General features: G+C 57.3%; 2 protein-coding genes across 4 annotated transcripts; both read right to left on the reverse strand.

Moving 5' to 3' along the window:
* Positions 1-4,549: 4,549 nt before the first annotated feature.
* On the reverse strand, positions 4,550-8,613 carry REEP4 (receptor accessory protein 4). 3 transcript variants are annotated; one of them, XM_068552229.1, is made up of 9 exons: positions 8,566-8,613; positions 8,095-8,192; positions 7,211-7,283; positions 6,740-6,816; positions 6,528-6,648; positions 6,004-6,117; positions 5,452-5,587; positions 5,132-5,286; positions 4,550-5,037 (listed from the first exon to the last, which is right to left on the reverse strand). In XM_068552229.1, exons 2-9 carry the CDS (start codon positions 8,124-8,126, stop codon positions 4,972-4,974), a joined length of 774 nt encoding a protein of 257 aa, XP_068408330.1. In that variant the 5' UTR covers positions 8,127-8,192; positions 8,566-8,613; the 3' UTR covers positions 4,550-4,971. The 3 variants fall into 3 exon arrangements, with proteins under 3 accessions (XP_068408330.1, XP_068408331.1, XP_068408332.1); XM_068552230.1 differs by having other exon boundaries at positions 5,141-5,286; positions 8,095-8,612; XM_068552231.1 differs by lacking the exon at positions 7,211-7,283 and having other exon boundaries at positions 8,095-8,612.
* A 5,114-nt stretch (positions 8,614-13,727) lies between these two features.
* On the reverse strand, positions 13,728-20,384 carry LGI3 (leucine rich repeat LGI family member 3). The gene is made up of 8 exons (XM_068553102.1): positions 20,164-20,384; positions 19,215-19,286; positions 18,333-18,404; positions 17,937-18,008; positions 17,765-17,836; positions 16,940-17,109; positions 16,621-16,785; positions 13,728-14,545 (listed from the first exon to the last, which is right to left on the reverse strand). The coding sequence occupies exons 1-8, from the start codon at positions 20,367-20,369 to the stop codon at positions 13,728-13,730; spliced, it is 1,647 nt and encodes a 548-aa protein (XP_068409203.1). The 5' UTR covers positions 20,370-20,384.
* Between the last annotated feature and the right edge of the window lie 920 nt (positions 20,385-21,304).

A 21,304-nucleotide genomic window follows, 5' to 3' on the forward strand; every position in this document is an offset into this window, starting at 1 on the left:
CGGGGGCATGGGGGAGGGGGGAATACCGGGGAGAATTCTCCCAGGATGTGGGGAGAGGGGCAGAGGCAGGGAAGTGTGGAGATGCTTCTGGAGCCAGGAGGAAGCTCCGCGGCAGATGCCCCCTCCCCTCTCACCCACCCACCTGCATCTCTGACCTAGTTCCTCTTCTCAGTCTGCACCTCACCAATGCCCCTTCTCCTTCCGCCCAACCTTCCCTCCCCTGCAATCCAGCCACCCTGGTAGAGAAAGCTACCTCATTCCGCCCCGGGCTCAGGACCTTCTGCCTAGTAACCCAGCTCTGGCCCCCGGGATTTCCGAAGCAGCGGGCCTCATCCTCCTGCCGGGCCTTCTGCGCCTACCCAGCTACAGGGCATCCCAGTCCCTGATGCTGGGCGGGGGACAAGGGAGCGAGAGCCGGAGCGCTCACCTCTTCAACCCCTTAAAGGGTGGGGCAGTGCCAGCCAAGACGCCCCAACTCAGCCTGGGCCAGGGCTGTGTTGAAACAAGAGGCTAACCACGCTGCTGCCGCCCAGAGTGGCAGCGAAAAATGCAGCAGTGGGGCTAGTGCACCTGGAGGCCAGAGGTAGGGAAGGGGGACCAGGACCGGGAGGGACCGAAGAGGTAGGGAGAGAGAGGAGCCACCAGAAAGGTCCAAGGGACAGCTGGGCTGTGGGGAGGAGGGAGAAGGGAGGGCTGGGAGTGAAGGGCCACCTGCACCTGGGAACTTGGAGGCAATGGGGGCATCCCTCAGAAGCAGGCAAGATGGATGAGGAGGCCAGAGTGAGCGCAAATCGAGCAGGGCTGGTACCGGGGCCAAGCAAAGTTGTGTGCTTCCAAGGGGGCTGGCCTAGGCTCTTCATCTCCGTACCAGTGCCCGGCGTGATTCTGCCTGGGAAGGCAGTGGGCATACTGGTGGGTAATAGAAGGTGGGGGGCCGTGGGTAGGCCAGAGCAAGGCCTAACCTTCCCCTAGGGGCCAGGCCAGAGAGGGCATGGGCTGGGCCAGTAACCCCATGCAGAGGGAGATGGTGCTGGGCAGATGTGTCAGTGATTCTCAGAGGGACAGGGCAGGCTCTGAGGGAAGCCCAGCCCACACCCAATGCCCCAGTCTCGGGATCACATGTGCTTGTCCAGAACTTGGAATTCTCCTTGCCCCTTCCCTTCTGGCCCCAGGATGTCTTGGAATCCAAACAACTGCAGCAGACATTCACCAAACATGTGTTACAGAGACCTGGGCATTTTCAAGGCTCTGTGATGGTCACCAAGGAGATGCAGGGTACAAAGATGAATGTACAAGGTCATCCCCGGCCTCGAGGAGCTTCTGCTCACTTGGTCCATGTTCTTTTGCCAGCTAACATTCCCTGAAGCACCTTAGGTGTCAGGCCCTGTGCTGGGCACTGCAGGTAACGATTGGAGTCGGGCATGCTAACAAACGTTAACAAGGTGCTTCCAGTCCCAGCCTGGAAAAATCAGGGGAGCGTCACAGAGGGGGTGATGCTTAGCTCAGAAATGAGAGACTAAGTACTTCACCACGTACTACAATATTTCACTTGGTCTAAACCACCATTTGCTCCGGGCCAGGATACAAAAGTAAGACGCAAATCTATTCATTATGAAGTCACAATGTAGTGGGGGGAAAATATGATGTGCTCAAGGCAAAAATAGAAGTCCATGCAAGAACAGAGACAGCGTGGTCTAGATGAGCAATCAACCCCAAGGGTGCAAAGGGAAGGTTACAGAGGGCTTCCTGGAGGAGGTGATGTCTGAGTGGGGTTCAGAGGGCAAATAGGAATAGGACAGAGTGTTGGGGGGACAGGAGAAGAGCATGGAGACATGAGAGAGTCCAGACTGATGAGGTGGGGAGCAAGAAGCAATTGGGGTCTAGGGGAGTCTGGTTGGTCAGGGAGCGGAGGGGGCGATGGACACATGAGCACAGCCCACGGCATCGTGCGCCCAGGACAGGGTGAGCGGGCCAGAGATCAGGAGCCTCAGGATCCTCAGGAGGGGTTGGAGTCAGGGGAGGGCTCTTGGAGAAAGCAGATCATGAAGGAAGGCCGTGACGGCCTGGATGGAAGACTATTGGGAGCACAGGCGATGCATACAGTGCAGCAAAGGCCTGGAGGCCAAGGTCGGAATGAAAGTGATGCATTCTGCAGACAGAAATAGGAGCAGCGGGGCAGCCAGGCTAGCCCGGAGGCTGGGGCTAAGATAGCCATCAGGGACCATCTCTAATTCAGCCCCGGGGCCCAAGTGAGCCTGCCTGTCACTGTAAGGCCCCATCCAAGGAATGAGGGCTGGTGAAGCCCCAGCTCCCAGGAAAACTCCCTCACCAGCCGGCACCTTCAGGCCTCCCCCAGCTGCTCCCCGCTTTGAGTTTTTATTTCATTTTGTCCATTTATCACACACGCCTCTGTTTTTCTCTCTCGGTTCAGGGGAGTGGATCCTGCCATTCCACCCACACCAAGGCGACTTCTGGGCAGACTTGCATCAGGAGACAGGGCCCTGACCCACAGGCAGCACAATCATGGACAAGTTGCTTCACCTCTCCAAGTCTCAGTTCTTCCATCTGTAAAATGGCTATAACCCCGACCTGACAGGCTTGACAGGAGAATTTAAGGAAATCATCTCTTCAAAATGCCCAACACAAGGTCAGACAAACAATCAATGTTTCTTTTTGTTTTTTTGTAAATTTATTTATTTATTTTTGGCTGCGTCGGGTCTTTGTTCCTGCGCACGGGCTTTTTCTAGTTGGGACGAGCAGGGGCTACTCTTCCTTGCGGTGTGTAGGCTTCTCATTGCAATGGCTTCTCTTGTCGCGGAGCACGGTCTCTAGGTGCGCGGGCTTCCGTAGTTGTGGCACGTGGGCTCAGTAGTTGTGGCACGTGGGCTCAGTAGTTGTGGCTCACGGGCTCTAGAGCGCAGGTTCAGTAGCTGTGGCACATGGGCTTAGTTGCTCTGCGGCATGTGGGATCTTCCCGGACCAGGGCGCGAACCCATGTCCCCTACATTGGCAGGCGGATTCTTAACCACTGCGCCACCAGGGAAGTCCCCACAATCAATGTTTGATAACTGCTAGTTTCCTTCTCCTTGCCTCCCAGGCAAGAAACTCTCTCATTTACTCTAGTTCTGCACAGTGGTTAAGTACACTGACTCTGGAGCCAGACTGCCTGGTTTCCAAGCCCAACTCTGCCACTTACTAGCTGTGTGACCTCAGGCAAATTACTTGCCCTCTCGGTGCCTGTTTTCCCATTTGTGAAATGGAGATTATAATAATAGTATGTACCTCATGAGATTGTTGTGAGGATTAAATTAATATATGTCGGGGGCTCAGCGCAGCCCCTGCTGGGGCAGCCACATTCTAGGTGCTAGCTCTCACTTGACTTTGTATCCCCAGTTTCTCGAAACATGCCTGGTACCTGGGAGATGCTCAATAAAGATTTTTGAATGAATAAATGAAGAGATAAATCAACCCCATGATGCAAGGGAACACCAAAATAGGAAGTCATTGAACACCAATCCGTGAGGAGCTAAGCCACCCAGCAGATTAAGTACTTCCCCCAAATAAACCCGGATAATCCCCATACCCAGAGTTAATCCACACTCCTCAGGTCACTCCGGGTGACCACCCCATTTCCCCTCTTCCTACCCGACACTCTCACCCATCTCTTGACTTAATCGAAAGCGGGAAAGAAGAGGAGGCATGTGGGTGGGAGAGGGGAGCAGCCCGGGGACAGTACAGTAAGACCAGCATCCAGGGGCAGGAGAGGCCAGGGCTGGGCACTGGCTGCCCCAGGGATTAGAGTAGGGGATGGAGTGGAGCCAGCAAACAGCCTGGGTCTCAGAACAGAGGAGATTCGTGGATGGGACTGGCTGAGGACCAATGACCAGGAGCAGCAGGGAGGGCCTTTGGAGGCCGGACCCGAGTTCTGCATCATCCCTCCAGCCAGCTAGCTGACAGGCCCCAGCAGGGCAAGGCTCTACCCAGCCTCCAAGCTCCGCCCTCCTTGACCTGGAAGCTGGGGGCAGCCCAGACCCTGGCAGCTGCTGCCCTCTCATGGCCACTCTGCAGAGGTGCAAAGCTCCTACTGTCAACCTGAGTGCTTACGAACTCGATGCACCGGGAGCTGCCTAGAGGCCTGGCAGGCCCTTGGAGGAAATCGGCCTCCCTAGCCCTAATCTTCCGCACAGCTTCAGCTAATCCCCATGAGATTATCGTGCTGCCTGAGGTCCCTCCACACCTTCGCCCCCACTGGTTTCTACTTCCCGTCAAGGCCTGATCCCATCCCCTCCGGATTGCATTCTTAGACTCTGGACTGCCCGCCCCCCCCACCGCACCCCACTCTCCCATCCGTGTTCTCAGAGGTCCCCAAGAGCTTTCCATAATAGTACTTGCCGCATCACAACAATTTGTCAATGGCTATCTGCCGCAGAACACTGGGCCCCTCTGGCAGTCTGTCCGGCCTTTCAGCACTAGGCCCAGACTGGCCTGGGGCAGGCTGTTTAATAACACGTGCTGTGAGGGCTAGGACTACAAACCAGAAGAGACAGAGCACTTTTACGCATTTATTTATCAAAACTTCCACAAACCTGGCCTCATTCACCAACACAAACCATACAACCAGGACACACACACAGCCTTGGAGAAGGCTGTGAAGTACTTTGAAGGACAGGAAGGAACGAACACAGCTGGGTGGGCTTCGGGTTTCGTTTTTCAGGGGTCTGGGGAGGGCTCTGGTTCCATACCTGGGAAGGTAGAGGGGCGAGGAGGGCAATAAATAGAACCCTGAGCCCAGCCTGCTTTGGTACATCATGGGTGCAGCCCCACACGTGGCCCGTAACCGACAGCAAGAGTCAGGAGGGCAGCACGCAGGCAGCTGGTGCAGGCAGGCCAGACGTGCAGCCAGAGGTCCCCTCCAAACAGTCCCAACGCCCTGCAGGGCACGAGGTAAGACCAGGCCAGGCTCCGCAGACCCTAGCTGTCCATGTCTGAAGGCGTGGTCTTCTTCCTCGTCCGAACCTTCAGGGAGCGCGAGGTGCCCTGTGGGGAGAGAGAGCAGGCACACCGTGAAGAGATGCGGGCTGAGGCGGCCACCAGGGCAGCTCACTTCCCTTGTGCCTTCCTCACCACCGACCTCCCGCACCAGCGGCTTCCTCTTGACCACACGCAGACTCTGGGTGCGGCCCAGAGGCTTCTCTCGGGGCCGCGCTGATGGCCGGGGGACCACTTCTGTGTCTGACCAACACTCATCCTCGGTGTCGCTGTCCTGCAGGCCCCCTGCCCGGTACCCTGTTGTGGAGGAGAGGGAGGCCGGGAGGCAAAGCTGGGCACGGACACAGTCTGAAGGCCTGGGGCCAGCTGAGCCAGGCTTTCCTCTGGCCCTGGGGGGAGCCACAGCTTGCCTGGAGGAAGCCATGCCTCTCGGGACAGCTCTGGCTTCCTCTGCCCACTCACCGATGGGTGGCCTGCGGTGGGGTACCTGGTCCTCCAGGTAGAGGGGATCCTGGTAGGTGGGGGCGGGGGCATCGGAGATGGTGCGCAGGTCCTGCATGGAGAAGCTCCGCAGCCTTCCGGCCAGTGCGCCCTGACTCTGCAAGAGAGTGGGATCCGCTGCACCACCTGACGGAGGGGGGCAGGGCTCCTGGCAGGAAGGGGCCTCAACCAGGGGAGCTGCCCAGGAAAATCAAGGCTGACCTGCAAGCAATCCCTGGGGCACAGGCCTCAGAACCGAAAGAAACACGGCAACCTTCTAGCCCTGTGCCTTTGTGGCGCCAGCAGGAAGGTAGGGCCCAGGGAGCAAGAGGAGCCACTCACGGTCAGTGCCAGAGCCAGGGAAGTCTGAACTTAAAGCTCTGTGCTCCTGCCAACACCCCACCTGTCACCTCTCGCCCCTGTTCCCCCGGCCTGGACAGCTGCGATCTCTCAGCTCCCTGACAGAGAGCTGGACTCGCTCAAAAGGCCCCGGGGGTAGGGGTGGGGGTGGGGGAGGGCTGGGGCCCAGGGCACCTTGGTGGCTGCCTGCACAGCAGCCGAGGCGGCAATGTTGAGGCCCCGCTTCCCAAAGCTGAGCACCGTCTCGTAGCTGCGCTCCTTGGCCTGCACGATGTAGGTGTCGATCTCCTGCGGACACGGGGGAAGGAAAGCTCAGGCGGACAGCCCTAGTCACTCCTCTATGGCCCAGAAAAACCACTGGGAGCCACGCCTCCCAGCCCACCCCACCCACAGAGCACAGGGCTCCCCATCCACTCACCGGATGCTACACCTCAATGATCGGCCATGCTCCAGCCTCCCCCCACCATCCCCAAACCAACTTCCAGCTGGTGTCTCACACCCCCAAAAGGTCATTCACGTGTGTCCCCATTTGATTTTCCCAGAAGAGGAGGAAGGCTAGGCTCTGTCAAGGTCCCATGGCTAAACAGCAGCAGGATGGGATTAGAGCCTAGGTGTCCCCAGTGTCTTGAGCTGCAAGTCCAGGGCTCTTCGCCTCACACCCACTCCTACACTGCCCGCCCTGCCACCCCCTGGGGTACCTTCTCATGGCGAGACAAGGATGGGTGGACGAACTTGCGGTAAAGCAGGCTGGCCCCCTTGGTATAGGGCGAAAGCAGCCACAGCACAAATGCCACCTTGATCTCGTAGTAGAAAGGGAACCTGTCAGAGCAGAGGGGGCAAGGTCTGCCAGGGAGCCAGGCCAGGGAGGGCCACCCCCTCCCCGCAGCCCACAGAACCCCAGTGCCCATACCAGGAAATAAAGATGTCTGTGAAGGTCTCCACTGCCATGAAGAGTGCAAAGACGATCCAGTACATCATCCACCGAACCTGGACGGGGAGGGGCGGGCAGAGAGGTCAGAGGCCAGCAGCTGAGGCTGCAGTGCCAAATCCCCTGTCCCGGGCTGACCCAGCCCAGAGATTCCAGAAAGCCCGTCCCACTGCATTCCCCTGGCACCTGGTTGGCCTTAGAAAGTTGCCTCTGAGAAACTGCCACTCATTCCTGTACCCACCCCCAACAGGCTGCACCCACAAGATCCTGCAAAGAATCCCAGTAGCCCATCCTCCATCCACACCCACTCTGCTCCAGGGTACGCCACCAGATTATACCCCTGGAGGAAAGGGAGGCCAGCTCGGACTCCCCCACCTCGCCAAATCCTACCACACCCCCAAGGCTGTGGTCCCCCCACCTGAGCTGAGCCCTCCTGCCCACCCCCGCACTCACATATTCACGAATGTTCTTGGTCTTCACAGCCTTGTAGGAAGCATAAGTTGGGTACAGCATCCCAAACACCAGCCTGAAGAGCAGCCCCCAAAGCAGAGGGAGAGTGTGAGGAGCACCACGCCCCATGTCCCTGCCAGGTGGCGGCCTCCCCCCGACCCCATGTTCGAGGTGGCAGTGCCTGCCCTGTTCTTCCCGCTTGGCTTGCACAACCTGCACCTGACTCAGTGCCCTGGAGGCCACCTCCCCACCCTGCTGTTTACAAACATCCCAAGCCTGCCCAGGCCTGCACGAGTGGCCCATGGGTGCATGATGCAGCGAGAGCACAGATAGCCACTCCACAAGGTGAGTGGGAGGCAGGCTTCGGAGCCATGAGAGCACCAGGCTGTTCTCTCCCCTGGACGTGCAATCAGGCCCAGGGCCACCAGACCTGGCACTGCCAGGTTGCAGGCAAGGATATTCCAGCCAGGCGAGGAGTAGGACAGAGTGGGGAAGCTGGGGCCAGGGTGGTGAGTCACGTGACTGACTGCTCAGATGGGAAGCCGGCACCTGGATTCTCTGCCCACAACGTGCCACATCCTGTGTTTGCCAAGGGGCGGCTGGCCAGCCTGTGGTCCTCCGTCCCGCTCACCTGCCTGCAGTGTGTGTGCGACTGCAGGGGGTCGCCATCAGCCAAGTAGGCTTGAGTGCGGGGGGACAAGCACACGGTGCCCAATGCCTTGTGCAGGCCCGCAGGTCCGTTAACCCTTGCGGTGAATGGTGGAGGGAGGGGAAAGGTGTGACATAGCTCAGAAAAAGCCCCCTTCTCCACCAGACATTCCCAGCTTCCACCCCAGGGGCGGGCTGACATCCAGGGATAGAGAGGGTATTAGAGCGGCCATACTCACACCACCAGGCGACAGATCATCCAGGACACCATCCTGCAGTCTCGGGAGCGAAGGGAGATCCCTCCAGGAAGACGCCCAGAGGGACGCTCACGCCTGCGCTGGGATGGGATTAACAGTGGAGGTGTGGGAACCACAGGGGCGCTCGGGCTGCCTCTTGGTGGAGGCGGAGCCCACCGCCCACTAACTCCGCAGTGCTGGAAGCCTGAAGAATGGGGAGACCAGTGGGCCGGGGCAGGCAGGAACCGAGTTGGGAGCCGGTACCGGCCGGCACGCTCTTCCGCCCCGCCGCTCGGGCAGTTACGGCTCCGACGCGCACTTCCTGCCCCGGAGAACCAGGCGTTCGGCCCCTGCCGGGGGCGCTGTGGGTCCCGGGCAAGGGGTGGCTGGTCGCAGCCTGCGTTCGTGCGGGTCCCCACGGCCCCAGTGCGCCAGGACACCTGCACCGGCCTCGGGGCGGAGTTTGCAACTCACTTGAAAGTTGCACGGAACTGGGCTCTGCCCAACCCCAGGTCTCCGGCGCGTGGCGCAGGCGCAGTGCGGCCGCGGAGGGGGCGGGGCGAGGTCAGGGAGGTGAGAGGCCTGCCCCTTAAAGTGGCGGTGCGCCTCCGACTGGTGGATGGGGCCCGTAGGTTGAGTAGCCCTCCGAATGGGAAAGATTTGGGGGTAGGAAGCGGAAACAAAAAGGTGCGGACTTCCCTGGTGGTGCAGTGGTTAAGAATCCGCCTGCCAATACAGGGAACACGGGTTCTAAGCCGTGGTCCGGGAAGATCCCACATGCCGCGGAGCAACTAAGCCCGTGCGCCACAAGTACTGAGCCTGCGCTATAGGGCCCGCGAGCCACAACTACTAAAGCCCGCGTGCCTAGAGTCCATGCTCCGCAACAAGAGAAGCCACCGCAATGAGAAGCCCGCGCACCGCAACGAGGAGTAGCCCCCACTCGCCACAACTAGAGAAAGCCCGCGCGCGCAGCAACCAAGACCCAATGCAGCCAAAAATAAATTAATTTAAAAAAAAAAAAAGGTGCGACGGGGGAAGAAAGAAACGAAGGGCGTTTGGAGCCCAGAGTTTTCGCGGATCTTCACTAGCTCCCCTCTTTTGCCTCGTTTTCCCCCTCTGTGAAATGGGAATGGGCATGAGATGGGTGGACGTCCCCCGTTAGAGGCTCAGGTGAGAACTAGAAGGAGGTTTGGCTGGGCGCCAGCAAATCCGGCTCTTATAGCACTAGGTCGGGAGATCGGTAAGCGCCTCAAAGATGCTGAGGGAAAGCGCCTCAAAGATGCTGTGACCTAGAGGGAAAGTGGGGAGGAGGTGGAGGAGAGGGAACCTGAGGGACTCATCACCCCCATCCCGCTCACCCTGCTGAAGAGTGGGCTTCAGGAGTTGACTTCTCTCTGGGATACCTTTCCAGAGCCCACATCCCTCGGCAGGCTGATTTGAAAGATTCTGGGTGGAGTCCCCAGCCCCCCATGTCTTCTTCCCCAAAAGTTTGAAATCCCACCTATTTCCGTGAGTCAAGAACACAGATATCCCTGAGAGCTTAACAGTATCAACGACTGCCATTTTGTAGTGCGTTTTTGAGCGCAGAGACTTGATCTTTACAAAGATCCTTTTTTTTTTTTTTTTTTTTTACCATTTAGGAAATAGGCTCAATGGTGGAAAGTAACTTGCCTAATGGCACCTGATGGTGAACGATAAATAAATGCTTAGATTAATCAGTCTTCTGAGGGCAGCCCTGGGAGGGGACAGGGAATGGAAAAGCTCCTCTAGGAGGAAGGTGTGTATCTGGAAGAAGGCGGGAGGCTCAAAAGAAAAGGCTTACAATATTGTAAATCAACTATACTCCAATAAAAAGTAATTAAAAAAAAAAAAGAGAAGGCAAACTTTGCTGCTTCTACAACTTTCCACGTGGGGTTGCATTCTTTGTACCTCTTCTGCTAGGTGCCTCATTCCTCCCTCTGAAAATGGGGAGCGCATCATTCCCCCCCCCACCCCCGCCACCCCGCACAGCTTCCCCTCTGCCTCGCAGGGCTGAAGTGAGGGTGACAGCAGAGCTGCCCAGAGCGTGGGGGAAAAACGAGAAAACTTGGGCAGTTATTACTTTTTATTAGAGCCACAGTTAACACCATCTATCGAAAGGATGGAATAGCTAATGATGGAGGGAAAGGAGGCTTCTTGGGAATAAATAAACACTCATTGATTATATAGTCATAATTATCATCATCAGTTTTATTGGTGTTGCTGAGTGGAAGAGCTTGCAGTGAAACTGGCCCACAGGAGAAACTCCCCCAAGGCCCTGATGCCTCCCTCTCCCCACCTAACCACCTTCTCACATTGGCCCTAACTCCCACCCTAGTTTGGAGTAACAAGAACCACCCAGGGCTAGGATCCCCTCAGGAAGGTCCCGGCCACCATCCATCTCTGATCACAGACATTGTAATGAAGGTGAAAAGTATCCTTGTCTCCTTGGAGCAAAAGGATGTGACTGAACCTCTGGACAGCTCAGGAGGAGCAGGGGGTACAGAAAAGGGAATGGACATCCATTCCTCCAGAAGTTAGGGTGCCTGGGCTGACTGTATGCATGTGAGCCTCGGGCCTTTGGTACCTGCTGCAGAACTGCCTCCCCTCCCCCACCTTCGCTGCCTTCCAGAGTCACCTGCCCTCAGCATCACAGGCCTCACTTTACCCCCATTTGCTGGAGAGGAGCTCCCCTGTGCCTAAGCCAACGCAGCTGGGACCATCTCTCACATGGAGACTCTTGGTCCCGATGACTGTGCTTGGAAAAATCTAAGGGACAAGACATCAGAGGTCTGCTACTAAGAGCATGGAGGGGCGTGAGGCTGACAGCTGAGGGGGTCACCCTCCTGGGCTTTGGCAGAGTGAGTGGACTCTGCCTCTCACGCCCATTGGTCCTGAGCTGTTGACACAGTCACCCGGTTACAGTGGGTTGCTAGGCAGCTCTCTGGACATATGATGACCCACCTCTGGCAGGTGACCAGGCAGGCATATGATGGGCTCCATTCCCCATGTGCAGAAAGCTGGGCATTCAGGGGGAGAAGTGTCTCCCAACCCTGGGGGTTGCCCTGGGGGGAGCGACAGTCAGAGTGATGTTTATCTTTCTACTGGGCAACAGAGTGCCAACATGTCTGGGAGACTCAACCCTCTTTCCCTGGCAACCTCTCCCTGGCACAGCATGAGGGCCCATTCCCCATTTGAAAAAGCAGGACAGGCATTCCCAGGACACTGTGGCTGGGGGGTCCCAAGAGATACCTGCTAAGCCAAGAGCACGTGAATGTGCTTTTAGGAGGTGGAAACCCAAACACATCACCTATGAGATTCCCTACTGTGAGGAGTGGGCATCTGAGGCTAAAGGTAAGATGTAGGGTACAGGGCCTCTGAGACTGAAGATAGGTCAGGAACCCTACTCCACAGACAGCAGGTCTCCCCAAAGATCAACCTTCTCCTCGCCCACAAAGCAGCCTTCTCTGAGCCACCTGGGTATCTCCTAGAGTCCTACAATCAAAAATAAAAAATCTTAGTTCTGTGCCAGACACACGATTCTAAGCCTTACATATATTAACACATTATAAATCTAATGCATTCAAATCTCACGCTAACCCTGTCACATGGGTAGCATGATCATCCACATTTTCCAGGTGAGGAAACTGAGATACAAATAGGCGAAGGAACGTGGTTGAGACCTCCAAGCTAGTAAGTGGCAGAATCAGGATTGGACAAAGTAGGTTTTATTATTTACTTTACAGAAGGAGAAGCTCAGCTTGGAGAAATCAGTCCACTTGCTTGAAATCTCACCCCTAGGGCCGAGGGTGGCAGCGATGACACGTTTGTCCAGCAGAGGGGGGTGGAGAGGAGACGGACTGCTGAGCTTGTCCTTGGCCCTGCTGGTTGGATTTGACCTGACCGAGGGACAGCCTCCAGTCTCAGTGGGCCCCAAGACTGTGATCTCCAAGAAGGAACACTTGGCCGTGAGTCAGCCCCAGGTGACAGAGACTAGTCACACCCAGCACCTGAACGTCATCACCATGAACTCCTGACCCCAGCACCGGCTGACTTTGGGGCGCCTACTCACTCCTCAGAGGGAGGGGAGCAGGGAGGAAGGGGGTCTGAAAGCTGATGCTGGCCCCCTGCAAGCAGCAGGGACAGACCACACAGCTCTGTTCTTAAGGAAACAGGTGCTGCTGACCATCACCATTGGATACCTGAGAGCCGTCAATGGGGTGGAAACTTTTTATTTGAAGCAAGTGAATCAGAGCATTGTCCCCAAGTGCCCCTGGGCATCCTCCTACCTGGAGGTCCCCACACAGTCTGGGCACAGGGAAGAGACTCCCCGCCCTGTGCCTTCCGTACCAGCCTAACATCTCAGAGCCCTCTATTCCCAGCGTACAGCAGAGGGCAGCAGAAGCTTGGCTGCCAGGTGCTGCTCCCACAGGACCCTCCCTCCCTCCCCCCTGCGGCACTCAGCTTGCACTGAAAGGCAGTGCTCCTGGGGTGTGCCTCTGTGGTTTGGAGGGGCGCCAGGGCCCCCAGGATGCTCTTCAGCCCAGTTCCACTCCTGGCACCTGCCCAGATGCCTCAGGTGCTTGCAGCGTCCCTGGCTTGGCCAGCCCTTGGACGCACCCAAAGGAGTCAACACAGTGCAGGGTCCATATCCCAATGGTGGGGCTGAACCAGGGGGTGGTCTGAGGCTGGGGCAGCTAAGGAAAGAAAAGCAGAAAGGCTTTCATCTGGGTGGTCTCCTGTTCACCAGTGAGCTGGATTCAGGGTCAGAGAAGGAAACTCCAGTGAGCACTGAGACAGCGCTGGGAAGACGGCAGGGTCTGCTGGAGCTGTTGTTATTGCTTCGGGCAGAGGGGCTTTGCCCCCAGGAGGTCAAGCTGGTGCCCAGAGGTTGGCACCACCATTCCAATCGTTTTCAGCTGCAGGGTGGGCACACCAGGGGTGAGCAGAGGAGGACGGGTACTCTGTGCCCCTCCAGGAAGAGAGGCAAGGTCATGGAGGGGACCCACTTTAGGCAGCGCTGAATCTGCATGTGTGCACGTGGAGATGGGAGTGTAGACAGGTGTGTGTGCGTGTAACTGAGGGAGTCTGTCCGTGTCCACGTGTGCGTGCAGAAGGCAGGTAGCGTGGGTGAGCGCACCCGGCAGTACGAAGGACGTGGCCATGGGCTGCAATGCGGAGCATGAGCAGGTAAACAGACACCTGGAGCACCAACAGGAAAGACCAGAGGGTCAGAAGGATAAGCTGAACAACAGGAGGGAGCGGTTCAGCCTCCAGCCCCCCCAGGACCCCTCCCTGGGCCAGAGCATGTGGAAGGCAGCAGAGCAAGGGAGGCTGCAGATGTGGTGTGGGGTGAAACGGCGTCCACATATGGGAGGGCACCAGGGGCTGGGCTGTCTGGTGCGTATACAAGACATCATGCTGATTACAGTGAAAATTAAGTGGCATCCCTGGGCTAGAGTCCACGGTACGGTCCATGCTCACCGGGGGGATGCGTACGTGAGGGCACGTATGCAGGTTGGCTACATGTGTCTTCACACAGGCAAACATGCTGCTCACCTGGAGGCTCCACCCAGCCTCCAGTGCTGCCCGAGGAACCCAGAGGCCTCGGACCCCCTCTAGGCACTGAGATCCACCACCACGTGTCGGTACACGAGTGTCTGTCCCTTGAAGCTGGGGGCCAGGAGCAGCTGGGCGTCCCCAGCAGGCATGTAGCAGAAGGCCCGAGGGGCCTGCACCGCCAGCTCCTGGAACCGCACAAACTTCTGCCGCCCCTCATCCCACTGGTAGATCTGTGTGAAGGAGAAGTCGCTGCCCAGCGCCAGGTAGCGGCGGCCACCCACCAGGAAGGGCTGCAGGGCCAGCGAGCCCCTGGAGGGCAGCGCCTGCACCTCGGAGAAGCGGGTGCCCTCCCAGCGCAGGATCTTGGAGTCGCCGATGTAGCGGCTGAGGCACAGGTAGCTGTCGCGACCTGCGCGGAAGTGTTTCACAGCCTGGGCATCAGGCACCTGGGTCACCTCGCCCTGGGCCACAAACTGCTTCTGGGTGCGACTCCACTGATAGATGACGGGGGCCTGGGAGCTGCTGGACACGATCAGGCGTGGCTTGCCCTCGCCGTCTACAAATTCCAGGTCAGTGTCACGGTGCCAGGCATGCAGGGCCTGGTGGGAGTAGAAGCCGTTCTGGTGCCAGCGGTAGAGGCTGGTGGCCCCCGCCTTGGAGCTGTCAGCCACGGCAAAGTACCAGTCGCCATCGATGCGGAAGGCCTCGAGGTCATTGGGCTTGCGCACGCGCTGAGGGTCGATGTCCTGCAGCTTGGTGAAGCGCGTGGTGTTGGGGTCCCAGTGGTAAATGTAAGAGCCACCAAACAACTGGGCCACCACCACATACAGCTGGCTGTCCACCACCATCGGCTTGCAGTGCACTGCAGAGGGGGCTGCAGGATGGAGGGAAGCGAGTCAGGCAGCGTCAGGGGGCCCGCAAGCCCCTGCCCCACGCCACACCCTCAGAAAAGAGGGTTGGTCCCTTCCAACGGTGGGCGAAGACTAAGGCTCTTTGCTACAGTATTCTCTCCCCGCTGAATATCCACTGGGTGCTCAATGCTTTCTAATTGTCTCACAGCTAATAATCAATCTCAGCATCACCCTCCCTTTGCTCTTGACCCCAAGGTTCAAATATAAGCTGACACTGCGCACAAAGTAAGTGCTGCTAGATATCGACCGATTGTATAACCGTCATGTCCATTATTGAACTTTTATTGTGTACAGTCACTGTGCTAAGTGTGAACACATTGCCTCAATGAATCACGCTGAAATACACCCTATTATTTTGTAATTTCACACAGGAAGTAACTGAGGCTTGGAGTCTTAGTGACTTGCCCTAAGCTACCCCACTGGCGAATGTCCAGGCAGGGGAAGGAGAAAGAGTTTGAACACAGCCACAGCTGGTGACAAAGCCTAGGTAAACAGAGCCTTGGAGCCTTGTGTATGAAAACACAATCCCCCAAGAGCTCCCACTTGTGAGAGGGCTTTTACGTACAAGAACATCTGCATCACAACCAGATTGCCCGGACCCCTTCTCAGGCACCGGAGTCATGTGTGGACACACTCTCGCCTCTCCTGGTGTCCCCAGTCATCGCCCCTCCTCTCCTGCTTGCCAGCGCTGCTTCACCACCCTCCTCCTCCTCGTGACCCCACCTGTTTCCCAAGGGAAGCCTGTGCTGAGCCTCAGCCTCTGGCAGTCACTGCCCTGAGTCCTTTCCACAGCCTTGGTCTGTGCACCCGGATGCTGATGACTCCCCCAGCTCCTGAGCAGCAGCTTAGACCCTCCTTGCCCCCACACCCACAAGCATCTCAAACTCTGGCTGGCCGAGACTGAGCTCTGTATCTACCCCCGAACCTGTGTTCTTGATTTCAATTTGTGGCTCTGCCCAGTCACCCCATCCTGAATCCTGGGAGCCATCCCCAACACTGCCGCCCTCTCCCTCACCCACTGCTGACCAGTCCCTAAGTCCTGTCAACCCTCCCTTCTGCTTTCTAATACAGTGTGTGTAAGATCGGTATTATTTCTTCCTTAAATGTTTGATGGAATTCACCATCTGGCCCTGGAGTCTTCTCTGGGAGAAGGGTTTTTTATGTAACGACTTCAAGTTCTTTCATAGATACGGGGCAATATAAACTTTCCGTTTCCTCTTGTGTCAGTTCAATCCCCCCTTATTCTACCTCTCTATCCACACTGCTGCTGTCTCAGTCCAGGCTCCAGCTGAACCCCTCCTGGTGTGCCCACCTGTCTTGCTTCATGCCTAGCACTCTCCACACTGCTCACAGAGGGAATTTTCCAAAATACAGATTGGATTGATTCATACACTCTGCTCAGAACCTGTCAATGGTCTGGTCCTCATCTCTCTCTCGGGTCTCGTCTGCCACTCTCCACCTTGAACATTATGCTGTCATCCTGTGAGCTGCTAACTGTTTACACGTGCATACTCTCACATGCTAAGCTGCTGCACACCTTCTTGACTTTGCTCATGCCGTTCCCTCTGCCAGAATACCCTTCCCACAATTTTTCTCCTAGCTAAGTCTCCCTCAGCCTTCTAGACTCAGCTTAAACTCAGTGGATCCCAAACTGAGCTCACTAGCCACTCCTGTATTCTTCCTTAGTTCTCTGGCACCATCCAGTTACTTAAGCCAGGATCCTGGACAGCACTCCTCCCTCTCCCTCATCCTTCAAGATTCAGCTTAGGCATCCCCTCCACCAGGAAGCCTTCCTTGATTGCCCAGGGTAGGCCCCTCCTTTGTGCTCCCAGAGCACTGTGGTCATATCTTCCTCCTAACACCTACGTATTATGTGGATGTTATGTGTGTATGTATCAGCCTCCCCCCAAAGACTAGAAAGTTCTTATGTGCAGAGACCATGTTTCATCTATCCTTCTACCTATAGGAACTCAATGAAGAGGAACAGTGGAGCCCACCCCACCATAAGGACCACCGCAACCAGGCCAGGCGCAGATACCTGGGATTCTATCATAGTCTCGAAGCTGCCTTTCAACATAGTCCCACTTGAGGATGGTGCAAGCGCTGGCTCCTGGCTGGGCCAAAGCCAAATAGAGGTCACTGGAGTAAAGGAAGGGCTCGGCCGACACCGCTGGGAAGGACAGGGTCTGGTACAGCACGAAATCTGCAGGGATGGGTTGGGGGGGTGGTGGTGGTAGTTAGGGAGAAGGGTAAGAGCTTTCTGGGTGGTAAGGGTTACTCGACTGGCAAGGCAGGGTGCTGGGAGCTTCCCTGGGGAGGCCCAGCCTGATGCCCGAGGTGGGGCACCTTCTTCCTACCTGTGGTGATGCAGTCGAACTCCCGCAGCGGCAGATCCTGCACCTTGTGCTCTTGGAAGCGGGGCGGGCTGGCGCAGTAGATGGGCGCCACCGTGGTGTTGGTGTGTGCCAGCCACTCCACCAGCCACTTCACCTTGCAGTCACAGTTGAGCGAGTTGCCCCGCAGGTCCCTGGATCATGAGGGTAATGGAGGGGACACAGAGAGGGACAGGCTCCCAGCTGCTCTGCCCACCCAGGCCATCTAGGTTTTCAGAAGTAGATATTGTCAAGGCTGCCGTTGGTTGCTCACGTGGCATCTTTGTGCCAGTTAGGAAAATGTTCCCCTTCGGGTGGGTGCAGCCCCGTGGACATGTGCTTGGCCAGCAGAGTGGGGGCTGAGTTTCATCCCCTACTTGCCTCCTTGGCCAGGTGCCTTTTGCAGTGTATGACCTGCACAACTATCTGTTGCATCCCAATTCCTCCAAACCTTCCATAATCCAGGGCTTTTGTTTTCCTGTAGAAATACTGATCAATGACTGCGGCTATGCTATCAGACTTTAACATAGATTCAAATCAAACATAGATTTTAAAAGCGCATGTTTTAAAAAACATATATACATAACGTCTTGTGTGCATTTTAAGAGGGCCCACAGATGCCTTGAAGAACCCCAACGTGAAAGGCTACCAATCTATATAGAGCTCAACCTAGCCTTCTCCCCGCCCCAAACCCAAACCCTCCCAGCCTGTCAAGACCTTATGATCTTCCCAATTCTGGCTCCCACACCCCTCCCTCCAGGGACGTGTCCCTCTGTGCCATTGTCAAAAGAAGTAGGACTCAGGCCTTACAAGTCACTCAGAATGTCCAGGGGCCGAAAGATGTCTCTAGGCAGTGTCTGCAGGTTATTGTTGGCCAGTGAGCTGCAAGAGAGACCCCTGGGTCATCTGAAGATCGTGACCAAAGCCAAAGGCCACAGGAGACAGGGGGCTTTGGTCTGGTGTATGAGTGTGATGTACTCACAGGTGTGTCAAAGACTTGAGTCCTCTGAAGGTAAACTTGGAAAGTGCCCAGATGTCATTGTTCTCAATGAAGCTGGAGAAAATAAGAACTTGTCTTCAGCCACCAGTCGGGATCCCAGACCCTCGACCAGCTACTTCCCATGCCCCACCTAGATTCCAGCCCATGACCCTAAGACAGGCTTCCATTCTGAATCTGGCAACATTAAGTCTGTGGTGACAGGGCATCCAGGCGGGATGGTTTAGGCAGAGGGGTGGATGAAATGACCTTCTGCTTGGGTCCTGCAGTCAGAGGATTCAAGGGCTCTCACCCCCTCACCTCCCCCCAGCCCTCCTCACTCCCCCTCCCCCTCAGCCCTCCTCCCTTCCACTTCCCAATTCCCCTTTCCTTCCCACGCACAGGTACTGCAGGTGAGACAGTCCTGTGAAGGCATTGTCTCCAATCAGTGTAAACTTGTTGGAATTGAGTAACCTGCAGAGACAAAGGTGGATTAGAGCTTCCAATGGCACACCTGCCGTGCCAGCCCCCAGCCGGCTGCCTCACCCCCGGGCCATGCCTCCCACCCTTGGGACCCCGGCAGAGAACCCCAGAGCAGCCTGGGCGGCAGGTCCAGGCAGGAGCCTGCTCTGGTCCCAGAAGCTCCCAGGGTCCCTATTTACTCCCAGGGTAAGAGCAGCCAGGGGCGGATCTCTCTTGTCAAGCTGGGTCCTTCCCCACTGCTCTGTCTCCCACCCTCACCCCAGCTCTCTCCAGTCCCTCCCAGATGGATGGTAAGTTTGAGGATAACCACATATATTCTCTCCTGCAACTGGGGCTTCAAACATAAACAGCCCCTTTTAGAATTCCAGACCCTCCCGTCTTCCCTCCCTTTCAGTCCCCAGCTTTTTCTTCAGAACCTGATCCCTGGGGTCACTTGTCTCTAGGATGAGCTCTCTTCCCTGCAGTGTCCATCCTCTGGCACCAGCCTAAATTACTGCACCCAATTCTTTGGGATCTGCAGAGGAGGAAAGTCCCTTCCTAACTGGGTCCCAAATACCCGCTTCTTTGCTTTTGTGGGCAACCCCCATCTTCCTTCCCCAAAACTGCTGCTCCCTGCACCCCTCCTGACTCCCCGCTGCGTCACTGTTTGTGGCTCTCCCGTTGGAGAGGAAGTAAGGGACGCCTGCCTCCTAACCTCCAAAGGCTACTCACAACCTCTCCCCTCTCCCCAGTCCAGGATCTGTCCCCTTCCCCCGCCCGCCCCCCCTTCCCCGGCCTCCTTCAGCAAGGCTCTGTCCATACAGGAACTGCAGCAGTGGCAGGTGGGAAAACGCTCCATCCTGGATCTCCGAAAAGGCAGCATTCGCCAGCGTCCTGCAGGGGACACTTGAGTCAGTACTGAGGGGCGTATGCAGGGACTCTGCTGCGGTGGCAGGAGGTGGACAGGGCAGTGGTTTCTGCATACCCTCGCCCTGGAAACTCCCCACGTCACCTGGCTCCTCCCCCAACTTGAGGCTGTCTTTCCCTTCTCACAAGCTCACTGCCTGCCTTCCTCATCATCCTCCCCTACTGCCTCTCTGAGCACTAAGGACCTCAGCCCAAAGAAGGTTCCATTACCCACACCTTCTCCATCATCCAGACACCCACCGTGTGCTGGGTGCTGTCGAGGGATGGGGCACTGGGATGGGGCTGGTGGATTAGCAGCTTGCTCTCAAGGACCACACAGACCGTCTAGTCCCTGAGGCCGCTTGCTGCAAGTGACAGGCTGGCTGGCCCCGTGCAGAGTGGCTGGCGAGACCAGTGGCAGCCCTCTGCCCATGCCAGGGCACTGTAGGAGTGTATCTCACTTCCACCCCTCCCCCTGCTGCCACCCTTCCCCCACAAGAAGCCTTCTGTCCTTGGTGTGACATCACAGGCAGGGGCCCCCATGCTCAAGTAAACAACCCCCTCCCTCCAAGTCCAGAGCCCTGCACACAGTAGGTCTCATTGATGCTGATGGTGGTGATGATTCATTCTTGGCCATAAACACCAGCTTTCTCAGCCACCGCTGCTGAGCCTGCACGACTGCAGAACTCCCAGCCAGGGCTGATGCCTTGAATCTCCAGTCCTGAGGACGCCCTGGAGCCCTCCTGGTCCCCACGCTTTGTAGAGGTGGAGCAGGGGTTCTCCCCACCCGCTCCCAGAGCAGGTTTTTGCCTTGCTCTGCTCTCAAGCTCTCCCACCCCACCCCACCCCAGACCAGAGCACTCACAGAGAGATGACCTCGGAGGGCAGGTTCCTGGGCACTGCCTTAGAGTCCACGCAGAAGGCGGTGTCCCTGGTGCAGGAGCAGCTGGGCGGGCACGGGGGCGTCTTGGGGGGCCTCTTGGCGCCGACTTGCAGCGTTAGGCAGAGGCCCAGCGTGGACAGCGCCAGCAGCCCGAGCCCCGAGCCCAGCCTGGCCCGCAGCCCCGCCATGCTGCCTGCGAGCTCCCGCCCCACCGCTCTCGGCCACCCCGCGCGGGCGCCACAGGCAGCCGCTGCCGCAGCTAGGGCCGCAGCTGCCTGCTGCGGAGAGCGACTCCTCGGGCCCTCGGGCGCCGGCTGCCGTCCCCTCCCCGGCTCGCTCCCGCGAGCCGAGCCCTCGGAGAGATGCAGAGATGCGCGGAGCCCGGAGCGAGCCGAGGGCTGACCGGCTGGGAGTACGCGGACTGCGGCGGGCGGCGGGGGCGCGCTGGGCGGAGGGGGGAGTCCCGGGCGGGGAGTAGCCACTGAAAGGAGTGGTTGCGGCCCTGGCCGCTGCACACCCTGCGGGCGGTCTCTGGGGCCATCTGCTCGTGGCTGTGCGTGAGTGCGTGTGTGCGAGGTCTCCTTGTGCACCCTGCACGCGTGCACACCTGTCTCTGCACGGGCACAGGCACATATTCCTCCGGGCAGGCATTTCTGCGCTACGTACAGATCCATGAACCTCTGTGTACCTGTGCGTATGTCTTGGCGCTCAGCGGCCTCTAAGCAGAGTTCATGGGCATGTCATGTGTCATAAGTGACATGTGTGTATCTGTGTTCACGTCTCCACAGGCTAGTAAACAGAATGTGCCTTTGTGTCTGTGGGAGCTGAAAGGGGAAATATCACTGGAGTTGGAATGGGAATGTGTGGAATTCCAGAACATTCCTCACTAAATAGCCACAGCCTGTTGGAGCTGGAAACGGCCTTGGACGTTTCCAGTCCAGCCCTTTGTTTAACAAATGAGGAAACTGAAGCCCACATCAAGAGGAAAGCAGCCAAGCTTGATATCACATCTACTACGTGTTGTGTACTCTACTTACTTAATCGCCTCAACCTTCTGAGGTCTTTGATATTAATCCCCTTCTACAGATAAGAAAAGTGAGGCCCGTAGTACCCGAAGAAGAAA

The sequence above is a fragment of the Eschrichtius robustus genome, chromosome 10, assembly GCF_028021215.1.
Source record: "Eschrichtius robustus isolate mEscRob2 chromosome 10, mEscRob2.pri, whole genome shotgun sequence".
Taxonomy (NCBI): domain Eukaryota; kingdom Metazoa; phylum Chordata; class Mammalia; order Artiodactyla; family Eschrichtiidae; genus Eschrichtius; species Eschrichtius robustus.